The sequence below is a fragment of the Bos indicus x Bos taurus genome, chromosome 7 (assembly GCF_003369695.1).
Source record: "Bos indicus x Bos taurus breed Angus x Brahman F1 hybrid chromosome 7, Bos_hybrid_MaternalHap_v2.0, whole genome shotgun sequence".
NCBI lineage: Eukaryota > Metazoa > Chordata > Mammalia > Artiodactyla > Bovidae > Bos > Bos indicus x Bos taurus.
In genome coordinates this window covers 38,333,616-38,354,815 of record NC_040082.1, presented here as the reverse complement: position 1 = coordinate 38,354,815, position 21,200 = coordinate 38,333,616, and the positions used below count along the sequence as shown (strand labels likewise).

The 21,200-nt window shown below is 41.3% G+C and overlaps 1 protein-coding gene across 1 annotated transcript in view; it reads right to left on the bottom strand.

Annotated features, from left to right (window-relative positions):
• The window catches only part of ATP10B (ATPase phospholipid transporting 10B (putative)), a 316,381-nt gene that overhangs the window by 104,544 nt on the left and 190,637 nt on the right, over positions 1–21,200 (bottom strand). The window contains exon 4 of the mRNA XM_027545764.1: positions 15,870–16,074. Coding sequence (XP_027401565.1) covers positions 15,870–16,074 — 205 coding nt within the window. The remainder of the gene's footprint in view (positions 1–15,869; positions 16,075–21,200) is intronic.

Genomic DNA, 21,200 nt, shown 5'->3' with positions numbered 1-21,200 from the left:
AATAATGTTGAGAAGGAAGAAGAAAACTAGAAGTATCATACTCTCTGATTTAAAACTATACTACAGAGATACAGTCATCAAAACAGTATGCCACTGGCATAAAAACAGACACATAAATCCATGGAACAGAATAGAGAGACCAGAAATAAACTCATGCTTATATGGTCAATTAATCTATGACAGAGGAAGCAAGAATATATAATGGGGAAAGACAGTGTCTTTAATAAATGGTGCTGGGAAAACTAGACAGCTGCAAGTGAAATAAACTATACTATTTTATCACACTACATACAAAAATAAATTCAAAATGAATTAAAGACTTAAACGTAAGACCAGAAGAGATTACTATGAAGAATTATATGCCAATAAAACAGACACGACAGAAGAAATGGATAAACTCCTAGAAACATACAGTCTCTTAAGATTGAGTCATAAAGCTCCTAGAAGAAAACATAGCCAGTATATTCTTTAACATTAGTCTTAGCAGTACTATTTTGGATCTGGTTCCTTAGGAAAAAGAAAGAAAAGCAAACTTCTAGTTACAAAATATATGAGCTATTGGGATGAAACATACAGTGTAGGGAGTAGAGTCGTTAATAGTGTAATATCTTTGTATGATGTCAGATGGTGTGGTGATCATTTTGTAGTGCACAGAAATATCGAATCACTATGTTTTACACCAGAACTAACATAGTGTTATTGGTCAATTCTATTTTAATATCAGCTTACCAATCAAACTCATAGAAAAAGAAATCAGACTTATAGTTACCAGAGGTAGGAGGTGGGACAATTGAATGAAGGCAATAAACGGTACAAATATCCAGCTATAAGAGAAAGAAGTACTAAGCATGGAATGTACAATATGATTAACATTGCTGACATGAATTACCATTGCTGTATGTTATATATGAAAGTTGTTAAGACAGTAAGGTGTAAGAGTCCTCATCATAAGGAAAAACATATATTTTTAAAAATTTTGTATCTATATGAGATGATGGATGATCATTAAACTCATCGTGGTAATCATTCCATTTTGTGTGTCAGTCAAATCATTACACTCTACACATTAAACTGAAAAAAGTGCTGTATGTCAACTATATCTCAATAAAACTCAAAGAAAAAGAAAATTAAAAGCAAAAAATAAAGAGCTAAGTGCATTAAAAAAATAAAGATTCTGTTAACTGAAGAAAGAGAAACAGCTAATTTCTTTCCTCCAACACAGAATGCATTCATATATTGAGCTTTTATCATAAGCCAGAGATGTATGTGAAAAAGAAGAGTTGAACTAGGGATCACCAAGTTTCTGTGACACTCTCAGAGTGTGTTTTTATACAACCCTCAGGTTAGATGACTAGAAGAGCCACTCCCACTCCACACTGGGAGGGAGAATGACAAAGCAGCATCAGTAATTCATTTGTGTTCTCTGCGAGGACTCATGGGCTCACAGGGACTCTGCAAGGGCTGGGGGTTATGGGCTACACAAACCACATCAACCTGGGCAGCTACACAAGAGATACACTGCAACCTTAGAAGGGTACTACTTAAAGTGGTTAAATTTTTTTTTTTTAAGCAAACTAGCTTGGATAAATGGTAGAATTAAATGTCCTTTATGCCCTAGCTACTGGGTCAGGTGATAAAGATTTACCCCCTGGCATGCAAATTAGCCCTGTGATTGCTGAGAATTCTATCTGAAAACTAATGACATTTACCAGTGCTTGATAACCTTCCTGCTTCCTGGTCAGAGTTCTTTTCAAGATAACCTGCAACAGAGTGACTGGCAGATACTTTAGTCTCTAACTCTGGATGAAGATATGCTCTGCACGTACGAGCACCCGGGGCTCCCTGCTCGCTCCAGTGATTCCCACACAGAACAGGCTGGAGGGCTGTGGGAAAAGGACTCTTAAGAGTTCTTTACAGTCTATGTTCCCTTTTTTAAAGTGAATAAATTCTCTGGTTTTTATTCAGGGTTAAGATTAAATTTATTCTTGAAACATTCCCATGACATTTTCCAACCAAAAAGGCATGGGTTTGGCGTGTGAAGCAAGTCCTGAAAAATTGATGATTTCTTCTGTTACTCCTAAAAGGAATCAACTGTTTGTGGAATTGTTAACAACTGTCTGTCTGATTCCCCCTTAGGCCCGTATCTCTCTTATTTACACCTGGACCCCCAGAGTATACGACAGCACTTGGCACAGAGAAGGCATCCAGTCAATATTTGGTGAACGAAAGCATGAATGCATGATGCTGGAAACACGGGCAGCTGCCATCAGATGGGCAGTGGTGCCTTAAGGGAGTGTTGCAAAGAAACTCTTTTCTGTACACATTTTTCTCGCTGTGGATAACTGAGATGCGAGAAAATGACATGAGATCCAAAATTCTGTACCTCATGTTTTGGGCAAAAGAGGTCACGAAGAAGAGAGTCTGAATTCCAGTTTGAGAAAGTCCATATTCAGTTATTCCTGGAAGATATGACCATAATGTATCATGTGTTGATTGAGTAAATGAATTTATTAAATGAAGAACAAAGAGGTATGTGCAGTGGTTGAGAGTGAGAAGACTGAAGTCTGCAGGAGCACAAAGAAAGGAGGGATTTGTCCCGGATACTTTGTAGAGAAGGCTGCCTGGCAGAAAAAGGGCAGACAGGAAAGGGCTTTCGGGGAAGAGAGAATGCCACTGGGAGCTTCAGGAGAGAGGACACCGGGCCCCTCTCCTTCAGCATAGATGAGCTTGGTTGTACCTAAGTTAGGCTTATCTAGCCCTGATGCAGAATAGATGCAATGACTATTTATTGCTGTGTGCTCAGTACTCTCCTGCCTCACAGGGTAGTTTCACCCACGAAGGTGAATTAGAGGATGCCAAGGACAGAATCCTTTGCCACTGGCCAGAGTGAATTGGTTGAGGGTTGTGCACACATGATTCCAGCCAGACTGATCACTCCTTCTCCCTGGCATGCTTTCCAAACTGGACAGCAGGGAAGGTCCCTAGTCCCTTCTGGGGGATGGGGCATAAAGGTAGGTTTACTGGTACCAGTTTTTCTTCCACATGAAGGAAACTGGTTTGAGAGATTGAAACCAAATGCAGAGAGAAATGCAAAAAAAAGAGATGCGGACAGTAGAGATGAATCGAAATTTCCAGTTCCACCTTAGTGTAAGGTGCATCTCATCCCATATCCTTCCAATAAGATCCCTTTTTGTCCAAGCTACTTCAAATTGGAGTTCTCTCACATGTAATCAGGAGTCTTGACTAATCCATATACTAGATTAGAATGTCTTTCCTTTGAGAAACTAAATACTTCTCACGTTGGCCTAAAATACCCACAATTATCCATACTGGTTAAGGCAGAGAAGGCCACTATTATCATATAAATATGTTATCATGGGGTATGGAGGGAGTGGGAAGGAGAAAACCTTTAAGCTTTCATCTATTAACACCTTGAAAGAGAGTTTCAGTCGTGTCCAACTCTTTGTGACCCCATGGACTGTAGCCTGCCAGGCTCCTTCTGTCCGTGGGATTCTCCAGGCAAGAATACTGGAGTGGGTTGCCATTCCCTTCTCCAGGGGATTTTCCTGACCCAGGGATTGAACCCAGGTCTCCCATATTGCAGGTGGATTCTTTACCATCTGAGCCACCTGGAAACACCTAAACGTGGTTATATCTTTCACACATAAGCCAGCAGAGCTTCCTCATGAGGCCCCACAGAGATAAAAATGGAAAAAGAATGGTTAATAGAAATGTGCAAATAGTGCTTTTAACATTGGAAGTGGGGATCCTATGTCTGTGGTGTGTGTGTGTGTGTGTGTGTGTGTGTGAGTGTACTCATGCCCTAGCAGGACTATGGAGGAGAGGGTCACCAAAAGGAAGTCTGAGAGCTGTAAAAATGAAACTAACAGTTCTTTTGTAGAGTTGTGTCTGTCATAGTCAAATTAAGTATTATTATAAATAATTATAACTAAAACTTATAATGCTTCAATATTTTCATATATATATAAATTATAATCACTTGAGAAATGGAAAATACACATTAAGGAATTTAAAATTTACTTTAGCCATGGGAAAAATAATCAGGTACATCAGAATTGAGCTCCATTTCTGTCTCCACACTGTATTTATTAGCTGGGTTATCTTTGATAAGATTCAATCTCTCTGAAATTGTTTTCTCATCTTGAAAATGTTGCCAATTCCACTTCTAATCCAATATTGACTGTCAACTATCAAAAGGGAGCTGTGTAGTACAGTGGTTAAGGACTTTGCTTGATGTGATAGAAGGACTTATATGTTTAATATTGATGAGGTTGAACAAAACTCTCTAGCTCTGAATTTGAAGTATCAGCATAATTTCTGATGTATTTAATCTTTGAGTATAATTGCTTTATAATGTTGCATTAGTTTCTGCTGTGCAATGAAGTGAATTAGATATATGCATACATATATCCCCTGCTTTTGGATCTTCTTCACCCTCCAACCGTTCCCTCTAGGTCATCACAGAGCACTGAGCTGAGCTCCTTGTGATATACAGCAACTTCCCACTAGCTATTTATTTTACACATGGTAGTGCACATATCGGAGAAGGCAATGGCACCCCACTCCAGTACCCTTGCCTGGAAAATCCCATGGACGGAGGAGCCTGGTAGGCTGCAGTCCATGGGATCTCGAAGAGTCGTACACGACTTCACTTTCACTTTTCACTTTCATGCATTGTAGAAGGAAATGGCAACCCACTCCAGTGTTCTTGCCTGGAGAATCCCAGGGATGGGGGAGCCTGGTGGGCTGCTGTCTATGGGGTTGCACAGAGTCAGACACAACTGAAGCAACTTAGCAGCAGCAGCAGTGCACATACATCAATCCTAATATCCCAATTTGTCCCACCCTCTCCTTCCCTCCATGTCCATATGTTTCTATGTCTGCATCTCTATTCCTGCCCTGAAAAAAGGTTCATCTCTACCATTTTTCTAGATTTCATATATATAAATATTCATTAATATACTATATTTGTTTTTCTTTGACTTGCTTCACTCTGTATGACAGACTCTAAAAAAAAAGTCCTAGTTCTGTTTATTTAAATGGCATAGAAACAGTGATCAATCTGATAGCAAAAAGTACCTCTAGTATGTACTTATCATGATTTCTAAATGCCATTTTCTATCAAAAAGGACCAGATCAATCTAAGACTACTGAGGTCATGGCCAAAGAACTCGGAAGCTAATTTGAAGAAGTTCCCACGGCTAAAGGTGGGATAATCAATAAAGATAATATAACAACTGCACTGATTTGATATACATCAAATATGCTTAGATCCAAGAGTTCATATTGATATTAGAAAAGAAAATCTCATTGGTCAACTTTGCAGAATGTTTAGGAATCACCTCATTATTTTAAAACTAGTAAATACAAGGAAACAATCAAACACTTATCTTGCATTTAAAAAGTGGAAACAATGGCATATTTTATTTTCTTGGACTCCAAAATCACTGCAGATGGTGACTGCAGCCATGAAATTAAAAGACACTCCTTAGAATAAAAGCTAGACAGTGTATTAAAAAGCAGAGACATCACTTTGCCGGCAAAGATCTATATAGTCAAAGCTATGGTTTTTTCAGTAGTCAGGTACGGATGGGAGAGTTGGATCATAAAGAAGACTGAGAAATGAAGAGTTGATGCTTTCGAACTGTGGTGCTGGGAGAAACTCTTGAGGACAGCAGGGAGTTCAAACCAGTCAATCCTAAAGGAAATCAACCCTGAATATGCATTGGAAGGACTGATGTTGAAGCTGAAGCTCCAATACTTTGGCCACCTGATGTGAAGGGCCAACTCGTTAGAAAAGACCCTGATGCTGGGAAACATTGAAAGCAGGAAAAGTGAAAGTGAAGTTGTTCAGTTGTGTCCAACTCTTTGAGACCCCATGGACTATAGCCTACCACGCTCCTCCATCCATGGGATTTTCCAGGCAAGAGTACTGGAGCGGGTTGCCATTTCCTTTTCCAGAGAATCTTCCTGACCCAGGGATTGAACCTGGGTCTCCCGCATTGTAGGCAAATGCTTTACCATCTGAGCCACCAGGGAAGTTAAAAAAGCAGGAAAAGGGGATGACAGAAGATGAGATGGTTGCATGGCATGACTGACTCAATGGACATGAATTTGAGCAGGCTCCGGGAGATGGTGAAGGACAGGGAAGCCTGGCGTGCTGCAGTCCATGGGATTGCAAAGAGATGGACAGGACTGAGCAACTGAACAACAACCTGAGGCGAAGCACTGACTCACTGGAAAAGACCCTGATGCTGGGAAAGATTGAGGACAGGAAGAGAAAGGGGCGACAGAAGATGAGATGGTTGGATAGCATCACTGACTCAATGGACATGAATTTGAGCAAACTCTGAGAGACAGTGGAGGACAGAGGAGCCTGGCATGCTCCAGTCCATGGAGTTGGAAAGAGCTGGACATGACTGAACAACAGCAACAACCGCACAGTAACCAAATATTTTTTAAATTAATTAATTAATTTTAACTGGAGGCTAACTACTTTACAATATTGTAGTGGTTTTGCCATACACTGACATGAATCAGCCATGGGAGTAATACTTCATGAGGGGAAATTCCTTTTTATACATGACTTAGGGTAATAGCATTTTGCAAATTCCATTGAGTTCATGGATATAGACAATAATCATCAATGACTATTTACATTGAAAAAAGACAATTAGACATTTTGTGCCTTAAGATGGTAGCACATTTTTTCCCCTGTAATGTAATGTTGACATAAACACGCACACAAACACAAGTCTAAACTGAGTCTGATTTAGGCACTAAATTCAACCACCAGTTTATAGAAATATAGTGGACAGAAAAATATTAAGTGGAATCACAAGGAGATCAGCAAAATCCAGACTATGGGAAATTTTACAGGGCAAACATCTTGGTTTATTCAACAGTAAAAACTAAATATGCAAGGGGGAAAAGAGAAAGCTGAGTAGAGAAACTATAAAGTAAAAGAGATTTAAGAAAGTAATCTTAGTATTTGACCTTATTTTGATCCTTGTTCAAGCAAACTGAAAATACTGAACACTGACTTAAAGTTGAGATTAAGGAATTAGTGCCACTATTTTGGGCTTCCCAGGTGGCCCAGTGGTAAAGAATCTTTCGAAGTGCAGAAGACACAAGAGATGTGGGTTTGATCCCTGGGTCAGAAAGATTCCCCAGAGAAGGAAATGGCAACCCACACCAGTATTCTTGCCTGGGAAATCCCATGGATAGAGGAACCTGGTGGGTTACAGTTCATGGGGTTGCATAGAGTCAGACACGACTAGAGCATGGACACAGCAGCCACTATTTTAGGCATAACAAAGATGAAAGTGAAGTGAAAGTTGGTCAGTCATGAATCTTTAACATGGGCAATGAAAAAGATAAGCACAATTATTAATTACATTTATCAGGGATGCCCTAGGCCACTGCTTTCAAACTTTAATGTGCACATGAATCATCTGGAAATTCTTAAACTTCAGATTCTGGTTCAGTTTGGGGTGGGGCCTAAAATTTTGCATCTGACAAGCTTTTAGGCGAAGCTGAAGAGGCTGGCTCCCGTCTACTTGGTTTCGTAAGTTCTGTGTCACTGGGAAATGATCTCACAGACACTTCAGAAGGACTTTGGTCTTCAGTGGTTTGGATAAAAGATAACTAGGAAATTGCTCTGAAATACTAATTGGAAGAATTCATTTCTGATTCCTTGGCTTTGGTAAATGTTCTATCTACCCTGACTTGGTTGGGCCAAGTTGCATTCTGAGAAAAGGATTTTGAAACTAACTCTCTGGCAGCCTTGAGGATGACGTGTTGTGTCACAGAAGGAAGACCTTTAGAGAAGCTCTTTCATGTTTATAATTTCTCTGAACCTAGACAGGAAAGGCAAGGATGAGCTGCCTAAGCTGTGGTGATGGTTGGCCTCTGTGTCGCTCTTCAGCTGACATGATCATGTGGTTCCCCACAATGTAGATTACTATTTTCCTCAAGCTTCCATAGGAAGGAGAAAAATTATTGTGCCCCAATAATTCTGAGGTTAAATTAGTTTGGAAAGCTCAGAGTTAAAGAAAGATTAATTGACCTCCTCCCTCCAGGTCTTCTCTGAGATCTTAACATATTCTGGACAATGGACCCTCTAAGAGGGGTTGACAGGACACGGGCCGCCCAGTCAGATTTGACCATGGACCTTGTTTTTTAACAGCTATCTCTTGAGATAGGGTTTGGCAGACTTCACCTTGAGAAATGCTGATCTGGGGAGCTGGGACAAAGTTTGTCTTACTGACTTTGAATTAACCGAACTCAGCGGTGAAAATGGCTGTATGTATATGATATAGAGTTGGGAGTTTCTAGAAATCTTTGCAATTAGTAAACACTCCCTTTCGAAAAGATAAAAGTCTCATCAAATCAGATCAGATCAGTCGCTCAGTCGTGTCTGACTCTTTGCGATCCCATGAACCGCAGCATGCCAGGCCTCCCTGTCCATCACCAACTCCCAGAGTTCACTCAGACTCACGTCCATCGAGTCAGTGATGCCATCCAGCCATCTCATCCTCTGTCATCCCCTTCTCCTCTTGCCCCCAATCCCTCCCAGCATCAGAGTCTTTTCCAATGAGTCAACTCTTCGCATAACGTGGCCAAAGTACTGGAGTTTCACCTTCAGCATCATTCCTTCCAAAGAAATCCCAGGGCTGATCTCCTTCAGAATGGACTGGTTGGATCTCCTGGCAGTCCAAGGGACTCTCAAGAGTCTTCTCCAACACCAGTTCAAAAGCATCAAGTCTTTGGCTCTCAGCCTTCTTCACAGTCCAACTCTCACATCCATACATGACCACAGGAAAAACCATAGCCTTGACTAGACAAACCTTTGTTGGCAAAGTAATGTCTCTGCTTTTGAATATGCTATCTAGGTTGGTCATAACTTTCCTTCCAAGGAGTAAGCGTCTTTTAATTTCATGGCTGCAATCACCATCTGCAGTGATTTTGGAGCCCAGAAAAATAAAGTCTGACACTGTTTCTACTGTTTCCCCATCTATTTCCCATGAAGTGATGGGACCGGATGCCATGATCTTCGTTTTCTGAATGTTGAGCTTTAAGCCAACTTTTTCACTCTCCATTTTCACTTTGATCAAGAGGCTTTTGAGTTCCTCTTCACTTTCTGCCATAAGGGTGGTGTCATCTGCATATCTGAGGTTATTGAGATTTCTCCCGGCAATCTTGATTCTAGCTTGTGTTTCTTCCAGTCCAGTGTTTCTCATGATGTACTCTGCATATAATTTAAATAAGCAGGGTGACAATATACAGCCTTGACGTACTCCTTTTCCTATTTGGAACCAGTCTGTTGTTCCATGTCCAGTTCTAACTGTTGCTTCCTGACCTGCATACACATTTCTCAAGAGGCAGATCAGGTGGTTTGGTATTCCCATCTCTTTCAGAATTTTCCAGTTTATTGTGATCCACACAGTCAAAGGCTTTGGCATAGTCAATAAAGCAGAAATAGATGCTTTTCTGGAACTCTCTTGCTTTTTCCATGATCCAGCGGATGTTGGCAATTTGATCTCTGGTTCCTCTGCCTTTTCTAAAACCAGCTTGAACATCAGGAAGTTCACGGTTCACATATTGCTGAAGTCTGGCTTGGAGAATTTTGAGCATTACTTTACTAGCATGTGAGATGAGTGCAATTGTGTGGTAGTTTGAGCATTCTTTGGTATTGCCTTTCTTTGGGATTGGAATGAAAACTGACCTTTTCCAGTCCTGTGGCCACTGCTGAGTTTTCCAAATTTGCTGGCATATTGAGTGCAGCACTTTCACAGCATCATCTTTCAAGATTTGGAATAGCTCAACTGGAATTCTATCACCTCCACCAGCTTTGTTCATAGTGATGTTTTCTAAGGCCCACTTGACTTCACATTCCAGGATGTCTGGCTCTAGGTCAGTGATCACACCATCATGATTATCTGGGTCATGAAGATCTTTTTTGTACAGTTCTTCTGTGTACTCTTGCTACCTCTTCTTAATATCTTCTGCTTCTGTTAGGTCCATACCATTTCTGTCCTTTATAGAGCCCATCTTTGCATGAAATGTTCCTTTGGTATCTTTGATTTTCTTGAAGAAATCTCTAGTCTTTCCCATTCTATTGTTTTCCTCTATTTCTTTGCATTGATCGCTGAAGAAGGCTTTCTTATCTCTTCTTGCTATTCTTTGGAACTCTGCATTCAGATGTTTATATCTTTCCTTTTCTCCTTTGCTTTTCACTTCTCTTCTTTTCACAGCTATTTGTGAGGCCTCCCCAGACAGCCATTTTGCTTTTTTGCATTTTTTTTCCATGGGGATGGTCTTGATCCCTGTCTCCTGTACAATGTCACGAAGCTCTTTCCATAGTTCATCAGGCACTCTATCTATCAGATCTAGGCCCTTAAATCTATTTCTCACTTCCACTGTATAATCATAAGGGATTTGATTTAGGTCATACCTGAATGGTCTAGTGGTTTTCCCTACTTTCTTCAATTTCAGTCTGAATTTGGCAATAAGGAGTTCATGATCTGAGCCACAGTCAGCTCCTGGTCTTGTTTTTGCTGACTGTATAGAGCTTCTCCATCTTTGGCTGCAAAGAATATAATCAATCTGGTTTCGGTGTTGACCATCTGGTGATGTCCATGTATAGAGTCTTCTCTTGTGTTGTTGGAAGAGGGTGTTTGTTATGACCAGTGCATTTTCTTGGCAAAACTCCATTAGTCTTTGCCCTGCTTCATTCCGTGTTCCAAGGCCAAATTTGCCTGTTACTCCATGTGTTTGTTGACTTCCTACTTTTGCATTCTAGTCCCCTATAATGAAAAGGACATCTTTTTGGGTGTTAGTTCTAAAAGGTCTTGTAGGTCTTCATAGAACCGTTCAACTTCAGCTTCTTCAGCATTACTGGTTGGGGCATAGACTTGGATTACTGTGATATTAAATGGTTTGCCTTGGAAACAAAGAGAGATCATTCTGTCGTTTTTGAGGTTGCATCCAAATACTGCATTTCGGACTCTTTTGTTGACCATGATGGCTACTCCATTTCTTCTGAGGGATTCCTGCCCGCAGTAGTAGATATAATGGTCATCTGAGTTAAATTCACCCATTCCAGTCCATTTCAGTTCGCTGATTCCAGCCAATAGGAATAATAAGCTAACAGAAGACTTTAATTACTTAAATTTCCAAATAAATCACATTTGCAGGTTCAAAGTCTTCTCTGAGACAAGTGGTGCAATTTGCCTTTTCCCTACCCCCAGATTTTCATCATCAGATGGAGAAACGGCTACCTCACAGGGTAGTCATGAGGACAAATGAAAATGGGCACAAAAATGCCAGCACACATAAGATGTCTATAAGTGATGGCCTTATTTTCATTATTACAATGAAATTTTTCTGGAAGTAGCACCTTCCTTTTCTTATATAGATTTTTAAGGAAGTGGTTGTAGGTTCATATTATCATTTGGGAGAACATTTAAAAAACATGCATGCCCAGACCCTGTGAATTATAATTTGGTGATGATAAAGGGGAAGGATACATGTATATGTGAAAATGTTTCTCCCTGTGATGGCTATGATACATCTGAAACACCTTCAGTGCATTTAAGGCAAATCTCTAAGTTGTGATCCCACCTCTCCTGCAGTAGTCCTGGTATATGGTCCTTGCAATAAAAGGTTTCTGTGGTTAAATAATTAGAAATGTTACATACTAGAACCTTCCCTGACCCCTCCTCCTTGGGGGTTATTAAAATATCTGACAAGGCCTGCAATACACACTATTTGAAAACTTGGAACCTATTGTTGTCTGATCTTACTTGACAGGGCAATACATATTTTTTCTTGCAACTCTCATGGACATCTTTGTTCAACATATTTGAGACATATTATACATAGGGTTAGAAGAGAATTCTATCCATATTCAGAAATCTTTTTGCATTAAAGACATAAGGGAGAAGCAAGACAGCAAAGAGCAGCTAAAATTCCCAGTCCCCTGAGATCTGGCTAGGTCTGCTTTTATCCTTCCTGCCACTTGTTACTTAAAAGTGGAAAGGAATATTGAAAATGATACATGTGTGCTTTCAAGTAAGCAACTCTGGGTAAAAGGTGAGTGAGAGTCAAAGGACCAGGGAAACGAGCTACTACACATTTTAAGAGCTGAGACTGGACAAACTTGGCTTTGGATTGTGGTTCCAATACTTCCCAGCTTGATGACCTCAGACAAGTTACTTCACTTCTCTGTGTCTCATTTGCCTTATGTGTAAAAGGACTTTAAAAAGATACATTAAAGCAGAAATATAGACACAGGCATAGAGAACAAATGCATAAATACCAAGGGGGAAGGGGGCGTGGGATTCACTATGTATAAAATAGATGACTGATGAGAACCGACTGTATAGCACAGGGAACTCTACTCAATGCACTGGGCTGACCTGAGTGGGAAGGAAATCCAAAAGGGAGGGCATATATGTATACATATAGCTGACTCACTTTACTGTAGAGGAGATATTAACACAACATTGTAAAGCAATTATACTCCAATAAAGATTAATTTAAGAATGCATTATTAGTAGTACTATTATCACTGTTCTTAAAGAAATGGAAAAGCACACTTCAGCAAAGTGAGAGGGAGAGTCAGTTATTGAAATAGAATAGAGAATTCTGAAAACTTTCAAGATCAAACAAATCTTATACCCTTTACAAATGAATTTTATTTTTTTGTAAATCATTACATCAAGTATCCTAAGAGAAGTCAGGGTTAGAGTTTGAGAGATGTGATTAAATTGAGTTGGTTGGTTTATAGCAGTGGAGCGTGAGTGACCCTTTCATCCAGCTCTTCATTCTGGTCAAATCCCAAACCATCAGACTAATTAATACATAAGAAACAGCTTGGGGCTGCTGCCAACAACAAACAAAAGAAGTAAGTGGGTGAAGCAGCGACACCAGGTAACTACCCAAGAGTAAAAGGACTCAGATTTGTGGGGAGGCTGTTGGGGTGGGCAGCCTGAAGGGAGATTTGTAAATGTACACAAGTTTTACTGCTCTGCTCCCAGGATTTAATCGAAAATTTGAATTTTTCACACTCAGTTTCAGTCAACACATATTGCCTATGAACGCCACTTCTATTTACTGCCAACTATTTATTGGTCTCTTATTACGCGCCTAGCTTCATGCTAAGTAATTCATGTACCTATCATTTTATAACTGAGCAGGACTTTATGGGGCCGTACTGGGGCCAACCCTTACCCCATACCCTCTGCTTTAGTTCCTTTCTCAAGTACCTAGATAATAGTTTCTGATGTACATTTCCTGAGTTGTTGACATGAAAGCCCTCACCAAATGGAAGATGTGAATTGCTTAATGACCATGAGGACATAGCCCCGAGGTCTACAGCACATAGCCCAGGCAACTGTGGATTGATAACTCTTGTGACACTGCCCTATTATCTTACCACCAACCAATCAGAGAATTGTGCATGAGCTGATCACATACCCCGTCCCTCTTTCCTTACTTAGGCTTTAAAAATGCCATTTTGTTCTTTAAAAAACTAAAAATAGAACTATCACATGACCCAGCAATCCTATTACTGGGGACATACCCAGAGAAATGGAATATTTACAATGGAATATATACAATGGAATATTACTCAGCCATAAAGAGGAACAAAACGGGGTCATTTGCAGAGATGTGGATGCACCCAGAGGCTGTCATACAGAGTGAAGTAAGAGAAAAACAAATACCGTGTATTAATACATCTATGTGGAATCTAGAAAAAATGGTATAGATGATCTTATTTGCAAAGCAGGCACAGAGAGCAAATGTATGGAAACCAAGCAGGGAAGGGGTGGGTGGGATGAATTGGGGGATTGGGATTGACAAACACACATTGATACTATGTATAAAATAGATAACTAACCAGAACCTATTGTATAGCACAGGGAACTTAGTGGTCTGCTGCTGCTGCTGCTGCTAAGTCGCGTCAGTCGTGTCTGACTCTGTGCGACCCCATAGACTACAGCCCACCAGGCTCCCCTGTCCCTGGGATTCTCCAGGCAAGAACACTGGAGTGGGTTGCCATTTCCTTCTCCAATGCATGAAAGTGAAAAGTGAAAGTGAAGTCGCTCAGTCGTGTCCAACTCTTAGTGACCCCATGGACTGCAGCCTACCAGGCTCCTCTGTCCATGGGATTTGCCAGGCAAGAGTACTGGAGTGGGGTGCCATTTCCTTCTCCGACTCAGTGGTCTATTGTGACCTAAATGAAAAGGAAATCCAAAAAAGAGGAGATATATGTATATGTATAACTGATTCACTTTGTGGTACAGTAGAGACTAACACAACATTGTAAAGCAACTATACATCAATAAAAATTAACTAAAAAAAAAATGTTATCTGGAAACCCATCAGGGAATTTGGGCCTTCTGAGCACTAGCTGCCGTGGACTACTTGTACGAAGCCTTAGAATAAATGCTGTGTTTTCCTTCACTATGACCCAGCGTCAGTAGATTGACTCTACAGCACATGGGCAAGCAGAATCAAGTTTGGTTCAGTGACAATTCAGTCCTCAGAAGCATGCTATAGAGAGGATACTATTTTTGTGTCCATTTTCCAGATGAGGGAATAAAGGGTGAGACAGTTAATAAACGGTAGGTTTGGGCTTTGAGTTCAGCTCTGCCAGACTCTAGACCCTGGGTTCTTAACCACAAAATGATCATGATTTCTCCATGATGTCCATGGTATCATACACATAAACATTAAATTAAATTAAATGAAAATGTTGATGATCATTCCCTGTTCTTAAGGAGATTTCAGTACTGTCATGAAGGTAAGACATACAAAATGAAAAAATGATTCATGATACCTTGCTGCTTTTATGCTGGTATCAAAGGAACACTAGAAAAAATTCATAGAGGGAGAAATGGCTGGAGCTGATCTGGACAGAATGAGTGGGGATTGGATAAGCACAGAAAAGTGAGCTGGTCTCAAAAGTAACTGAGCAGATACTAGACTCCTTGGTTTAGAGCAAAGAGCAGTTTCTTCAACTAAACACACGGGTCCCCTTTTAAGGGCTCTGAGGGTTTCAGCAAGTTATTTACTTTCCCAAGCCTCAGTTTCCCCATCTGTGAGAAGGGGATGATATTTATCTTAGAGAGTTGCTGGAAAGACTGTGTGACTGCAGCGTTGAAATTAAAAGACACTTGCTCCTTGGAAGAAAAGCTATGACAAACCTAGACAGAGTACTAAAATACAGAGACATCACTTTGCCAACCAAAGTCCATATAGTCAAAGCTATGGTTTTTCCAGTAGTCATGTATGGATGTCAGAGTTGGACCATAAAGAAGGCTGAGCGCCAAAGGGTTGATACTGTCAACCATGGTGCTGAAGAAGACTCTTGAGAGTCCCGTGGATAGCAAGGAGATGAAACCAGTCAATCCTAAAGGAAATCAACCCTGAATATTCATTGTAAGGACTGATGCCGAAGCTCCAATACTTTGGCCACCTGATGCGAAGCACTGACTCATTGGAAAAGACTTTGATGCTGGGAAAGATTGAGGGCAGGAGGAGAAGGGGCTGAGAGAGGATGAGATAGTGGGATGGCATCACCAACTCAATGGACATGAATTTGAGCAAACTCTGAAGGATACGAATCCTGGTGTGGACCCTGGCGTGCTGTAGACCATGGGGTCAGAAAGAATCGGGCATGAATCAGTGACTGAAAACAACAACAACAAAATGCTTGGGAAAGGAGCATCTACTACCTTCTCCTCTACCCACCAGATTGAATCCAATTTCCAAGTAGAGTTGGCTGACATCTTCCCCTGGCCCTCCAGTTAAAGACCTTATCTTAGAAAGAGCCCTACCTGCTGTGAGAAGCCCTTCACAACCCGCCTCTGTTTGAGGTTGGTCTCTCCATCCAAGTTGGCAGTTTCCAGATGGCAGACCCCACTGGGGTCCGAGGAGAAGAGGAAGAGTATATCGGCTGGGATGATCTCGTTGCACTGCATCTGGATGAAGTCCCCCACATGTACATCCTTCCAGCACTTCTGCACGTAGCTCTGCTCTTTCCTGGGGTGGGAGAAAGACAGGGGTCAGAGCGTATGTTAAGGTTCTCAGAACATAAATGAATGAATGGAAAAAGTCCCCCTCCCTGTACCTAATATCCCCCAATCAACTTGTCACAAGACTGCTCCATATTATATGTGCCCCAAATGACCACTAGCATCATCTCTAGAAAAGCTAAGCATAATCTATAGTATCCCACTAGTAAAGATCTCTCCTGATGACCGTGTGGAGTTTTGACTGACTGCTGGCTCTTGACTGGTTGCTGTGCTCAGCCCTTGCATCCTGGCAGGAGAAAAAATTTAAAGGAGAAGGTGACCATATATTCATATTAACATCATATTCTTTATAAACTTCACTTCCCAGAATACCCAGTTATCACTGAGGAAAGCAGGGCCATAAAAGACTGGAGAATAGGACATATGGCTTCTGGTTTTAGGTGGAGAGTGGCATCGGAAAGGTGAGAATATAGCCCACTGTCTAGGAAGATCTGAAGGGTGCTGAAACAGGAAACAGGGAATTAGGGAGACGGCACCAGGAACATTGACAGGATGGGCCCCACACTGATCACAGAGTCAGAGGGCTAAAGAAGTCTGAGAAATGATGCACTTGCTCTCCCCATCCAGTTTATCAGAGCTTACACAATGATCGGGGCAGCAACAACTGTGAATCTAGCATTTCTACCATGCCAAGCACTGGTATAAATTAATACTTCATTTGCTTACATAATAATCTACTGAAGAAGATATTATTATACCCATTTCACAAAGAGGGAATGGAGGGTTTAGAAGAAATTTCCCAAAGTTTTACAAAAACAGAGCTGGACCCTGAGTCTGGGTCCACCTTGACCCCAAACCCAGTTTTCACTGCTGCACAGGTATCCTACCTCCTCGAAGACATTCCCCTCTTTCTTCTCCAGTGAAATGGCAGCATCAGCTATTATACCCCCAGCAAAAAGACTCATTATTCCCCAAGGCAATACATTTCATTTCCAAGAGCCCTCATTTTTACAAATTCTTCCTTCTGATTAACCAAATATTGAACTCATTCTGTTCTCCCAGGCAATCTGATTTATTCCATCTCCTACCATTTAAGAAATATTTTGAAGTATTCATCAGGCATGCTCTGAAGCCTTTTGGATTTGCCAAGTCAAATTGAACTTTATAAGTGCTTTCAATTATTATGGGTGGCATAGTTTCCAGATCTGTCTAGAAGTGAGGGCTCTTTTAAGACTGTTTGGAAATCTCTTTACATGTAAGATTTGGGACCAAACCTATATTCCAGATGTGGTTCTTTTGAATTAGGCCCAGCTGGCTTTCAGGTGAACACCTCTGAGCCCAGCCAGGCCTGGAAAGGCAGCTCTCCTTTGCTATTTTTCTCCATGGATGCTGAGCCCCTCTGGGCATGCTGTTGGTTCTGTTTCTGTAGAAATCGGAGCTGCCCTGAGCAAGACAGGACCACTCTTCTGCAGACAGAGAGATGTGACTGGAATGTAACTTTTCTCCTCAGACTGAAGATAAAGGTTTGAGCTTTCTCCTTTCTTTGGGGCACTCTAGAAAACCCTGAGCAAGCCCTCCTAAGACTGGATTTTCCTTGTCATAAAAGACCCATGTGAAGGACTCCCCCCACTTTCCTAAAATAGATGTATATCCTTTGGAAGCCTTTTGGAAGGCCATCCAAGAGAAGATCTGATTGGAGTCTATAAAATAATCAGGAATTGCAATTAGGGAGCAGTCTTAAAACTCTCAAGACCCATAGAATTCTTCAGAAGTGCCCAGAGCTCAGCAGCCACTGGTTAAACTAATCGGTGGGCAATATCATCCCAATGGAGACCACTTCTGAGCATTTTGAGGGCAGTGCATCTGTAGCATTTCAGTAATTCTTTTAATGGAAAAAGTAGGGTTCTAAGCCCTTTTCGTTCCCTCAGCTTGTTTTATGCTCTCCTGCTTCTCTATGTTATTTTTAAATTTTTTTACCATGAAGAATAGAGATAGTTTTCCCAGATTTGTTTCTCACTGCCATTTCAGAGAAACACTTATATCCTGATTCAGGAAAACTTTCTTTAGAGCAGCCTTGGGAACACCTGTTAAATGTCCAAATATAAGGCTACTTAAAGAAATTGGAATCGCAGATACTTTCCATGGGAAAAGGATCTTATGTGGTGAAGGAGGGAGGCTTTCTCTATTGTTTTTTCCCCCTTTGTGAGAGGGCACTTAAAAAAAAAAAGATTCTTGAATAGTACAGCAAAATTGTTCCAAAGGATTGTCATTCAACTTGTCTATATTCTTCTCCACTTCCCGCCTTTGACTTCTGTCCTTTGGGAATGGCCCAGTCCCAAAGGTGACCTCAGCACTCTGCTTGGTACTTGAGATGGGGTTTCATGAGAACAGCACTGACTCTGAGCAATATTCTAACTGCCAATACTTTCAGAGAATGATGGTTCAAGAAGTTTGCAAAAGCTAGTTGGGAGTGCCGTATACATAGACATACCAAAGGCAGACCAACACACCTCCACCCATCAATATTGAATCTCATTCTTCTTCCTTCTCATAAAGGACTCCACTGTTTATTACTGGAGGAGGAAATGGAAACCCACTCCAGTGTTCTTGCCTGGAAAACCCCATGTACAGAGAAGCCTGTACAGAGAGCTACAGTCCATAGGGTCGCAGAGAGTTGGACACAACTGAGCACGCACGCATTACTTATTATGAGTTGTGAGTAATTAAGAGAATGGAAGATAGAAGTCATGCAGATGAATTATGAAACATAAATATCTATATCTATATAGATAATTATGAGGAGTCACTTCTGTGAGTTAGGCTGGAGTGTTGTCTTGTCAATTCCCATGGTGATGATAGGTATCGCAAGATCAATGGAACCACACAAGAAGCTACACATCAGGCTGGTCTCTAACTTCATTCCATCATTCCTTGGATCCCAGGGAGGTCCTGTCCAGTACTGCTGTCCTGGTAACAATCACCTGTCTTTCCTTTAGATGCAATCTTCTCTTCCTTAAGATGACATGCAGTGCTCTGAAGAACACTCTGAGTCCCTGTTGTAGGCTTACCCTCCCCCAAACAGAGATTGCCCACCTCCAGGTCATGCTGCTCAAACAGAGGCTCATACACCTGCAAGCATATATCCTGTCATGTGTCCAGGAGCACAGAAGCTATGGAAGCAACAGATTCAGGAGAGGGTGTTTAAAAATTTTTTGGGGGGGACATAATTTAGTAATTTAGCTGGTATAGAATTTGAATTACATTTGTATTGATTGACCCAAACAAAGTAATGTTACAGAAATGGAGTTAGATTTTATAGGAATTTGGGATGAGAAAAAGTGACTTTGGAGACATTTTCTTCTTGCACAGGGTTATCCTGTGCTGATTTTCTCATCCCCTGGGGACCCACTCTGTCTCCTCAACTGTTAGAAATATAACTGTGGAAAAGGCAAGGGTGCACAGCCCTGGGATCCAGCCCCAGGAGGTGCTGAGTGGCTGAATCCCACTGAGGCAGAAAAGTGGTGTGCTTCTGCACTGAGGGATGCCCAGATGTGGCCAGCAGCTGGCTGGGAGCCACCTGCGGGAGTCATTCCCTGGTTAATCCAGCCCATTTGGAACAGATGCCCCGGGTGGACACGTCCACACGCTCCTGATGGTTTCCCACATGCTCAGTGAGTCCACACCTGGGAACTGATTGCTATTTTAGTTTCGTGGCATGTTCACTGCTGCTTAAAAATAAGACAAATCAACATGGCTGGGGACAAAGACTCCATCTGGCAGATTCTGCCTCGGGGAGAAATTAAGTGATGCAGTGCTAAATGGCTTTCTGAGAGGAGCTAGGGCTTATTAAGAGGTAAATAAACAGCATGAGAGGTTTGTAAACAACTAGATCCTGTGGGGAAGCAGGTGAAAAGTGGGGAATGGAGGAGGAAAGGGTGTTTAAGGTCCCATTTCTCAAGTACTATGTGGGTTTGGGGTTCCCCAGGTGGCACTAGTGGTAAAGAACCCACCTGCCAATGCAGGAGATATAAGAGACGTGGGTTCGATCCCTGAGTCAGGAAGATCCCCTGGAGGAGGGCATGACAACCCACTCCAGTATTCATGCCTGGAGAATCTCATGGACAGAAGAGCCTGTTGGGGTCGCAAAGAGTTGGACATGACCGACGCAACTTAGCATGCACACAATGAAGGTCTTATGTTTTAAGGAACTAGAGTAGAGGGGATTTATCAGGAAGCTTAGTTGTCTGTAGGATTTCCAGCCGGTATAGGATGAGCTGACCTGGACTGTCCTTCAAGAAGCTGGCATGTCACGCCCCAAAGGGTCCGTGTCATTACCCCAGGGTAAAAGGGGAAGCCAGTGAGAGTGAGTGCAGTATAGGGACTAAGAGTGGGCTTGAATTTCAACTTTACCACTACTACCTGAGTGACCTTGGGGAAGTAACTTAATCTTTCAGAGACTATCTTCAGTTGAAGGTAATACTTGTATTTGCTTCAGAGGGTTTTTAAAAGGATTAGTGACATGACCCATGTAAGGGACTGAGAGCTCGGTTCTGCACTGAATAAGGACTCACTAAATACAAGCTGCTTTTATGCTGCTGATGACAAGGATTGTCAATGTTAGGGGGAGGGCTAACCACCACTGCTGCCCCAGCATTTTCTTCTTCATGTTACTGGGATGCCCACTTTATGTCTGTAATTACATTTCATGAGTTGGGTTCAGACACATAATGTCCAAACACACTTAAAGAAACTTTAAAAATCCAAACATTTTCCCCAAGCCCCAAAACAAGGGCCAAATTCAGCCTATGGAAGACTAAGGACTCTGAATGCTGGTTACTGGGCAAATTCTCAGAAATATATATCCTTAAAATCAGGGCTTCCCACCAAGTTTTTGAGGATGTTGAAAAACTATGAATAGTTCTAAAGTTTATATAAAGAGCCAAAAAAGGCCAACTAGCTTTAAGACTTACTATAAAGCTACAGTAATCAAGACAGTGCAGTGTTGATTAAGAACAGAATAATAGATCAATAGAACAGAATAGATAGCCCAGAAATAGATTCATATAATTATAGTCAACTGACCTTTGACAAAGGAGCAAAGGCATACAACTGAGCAAAGATAATCTTTTCAAC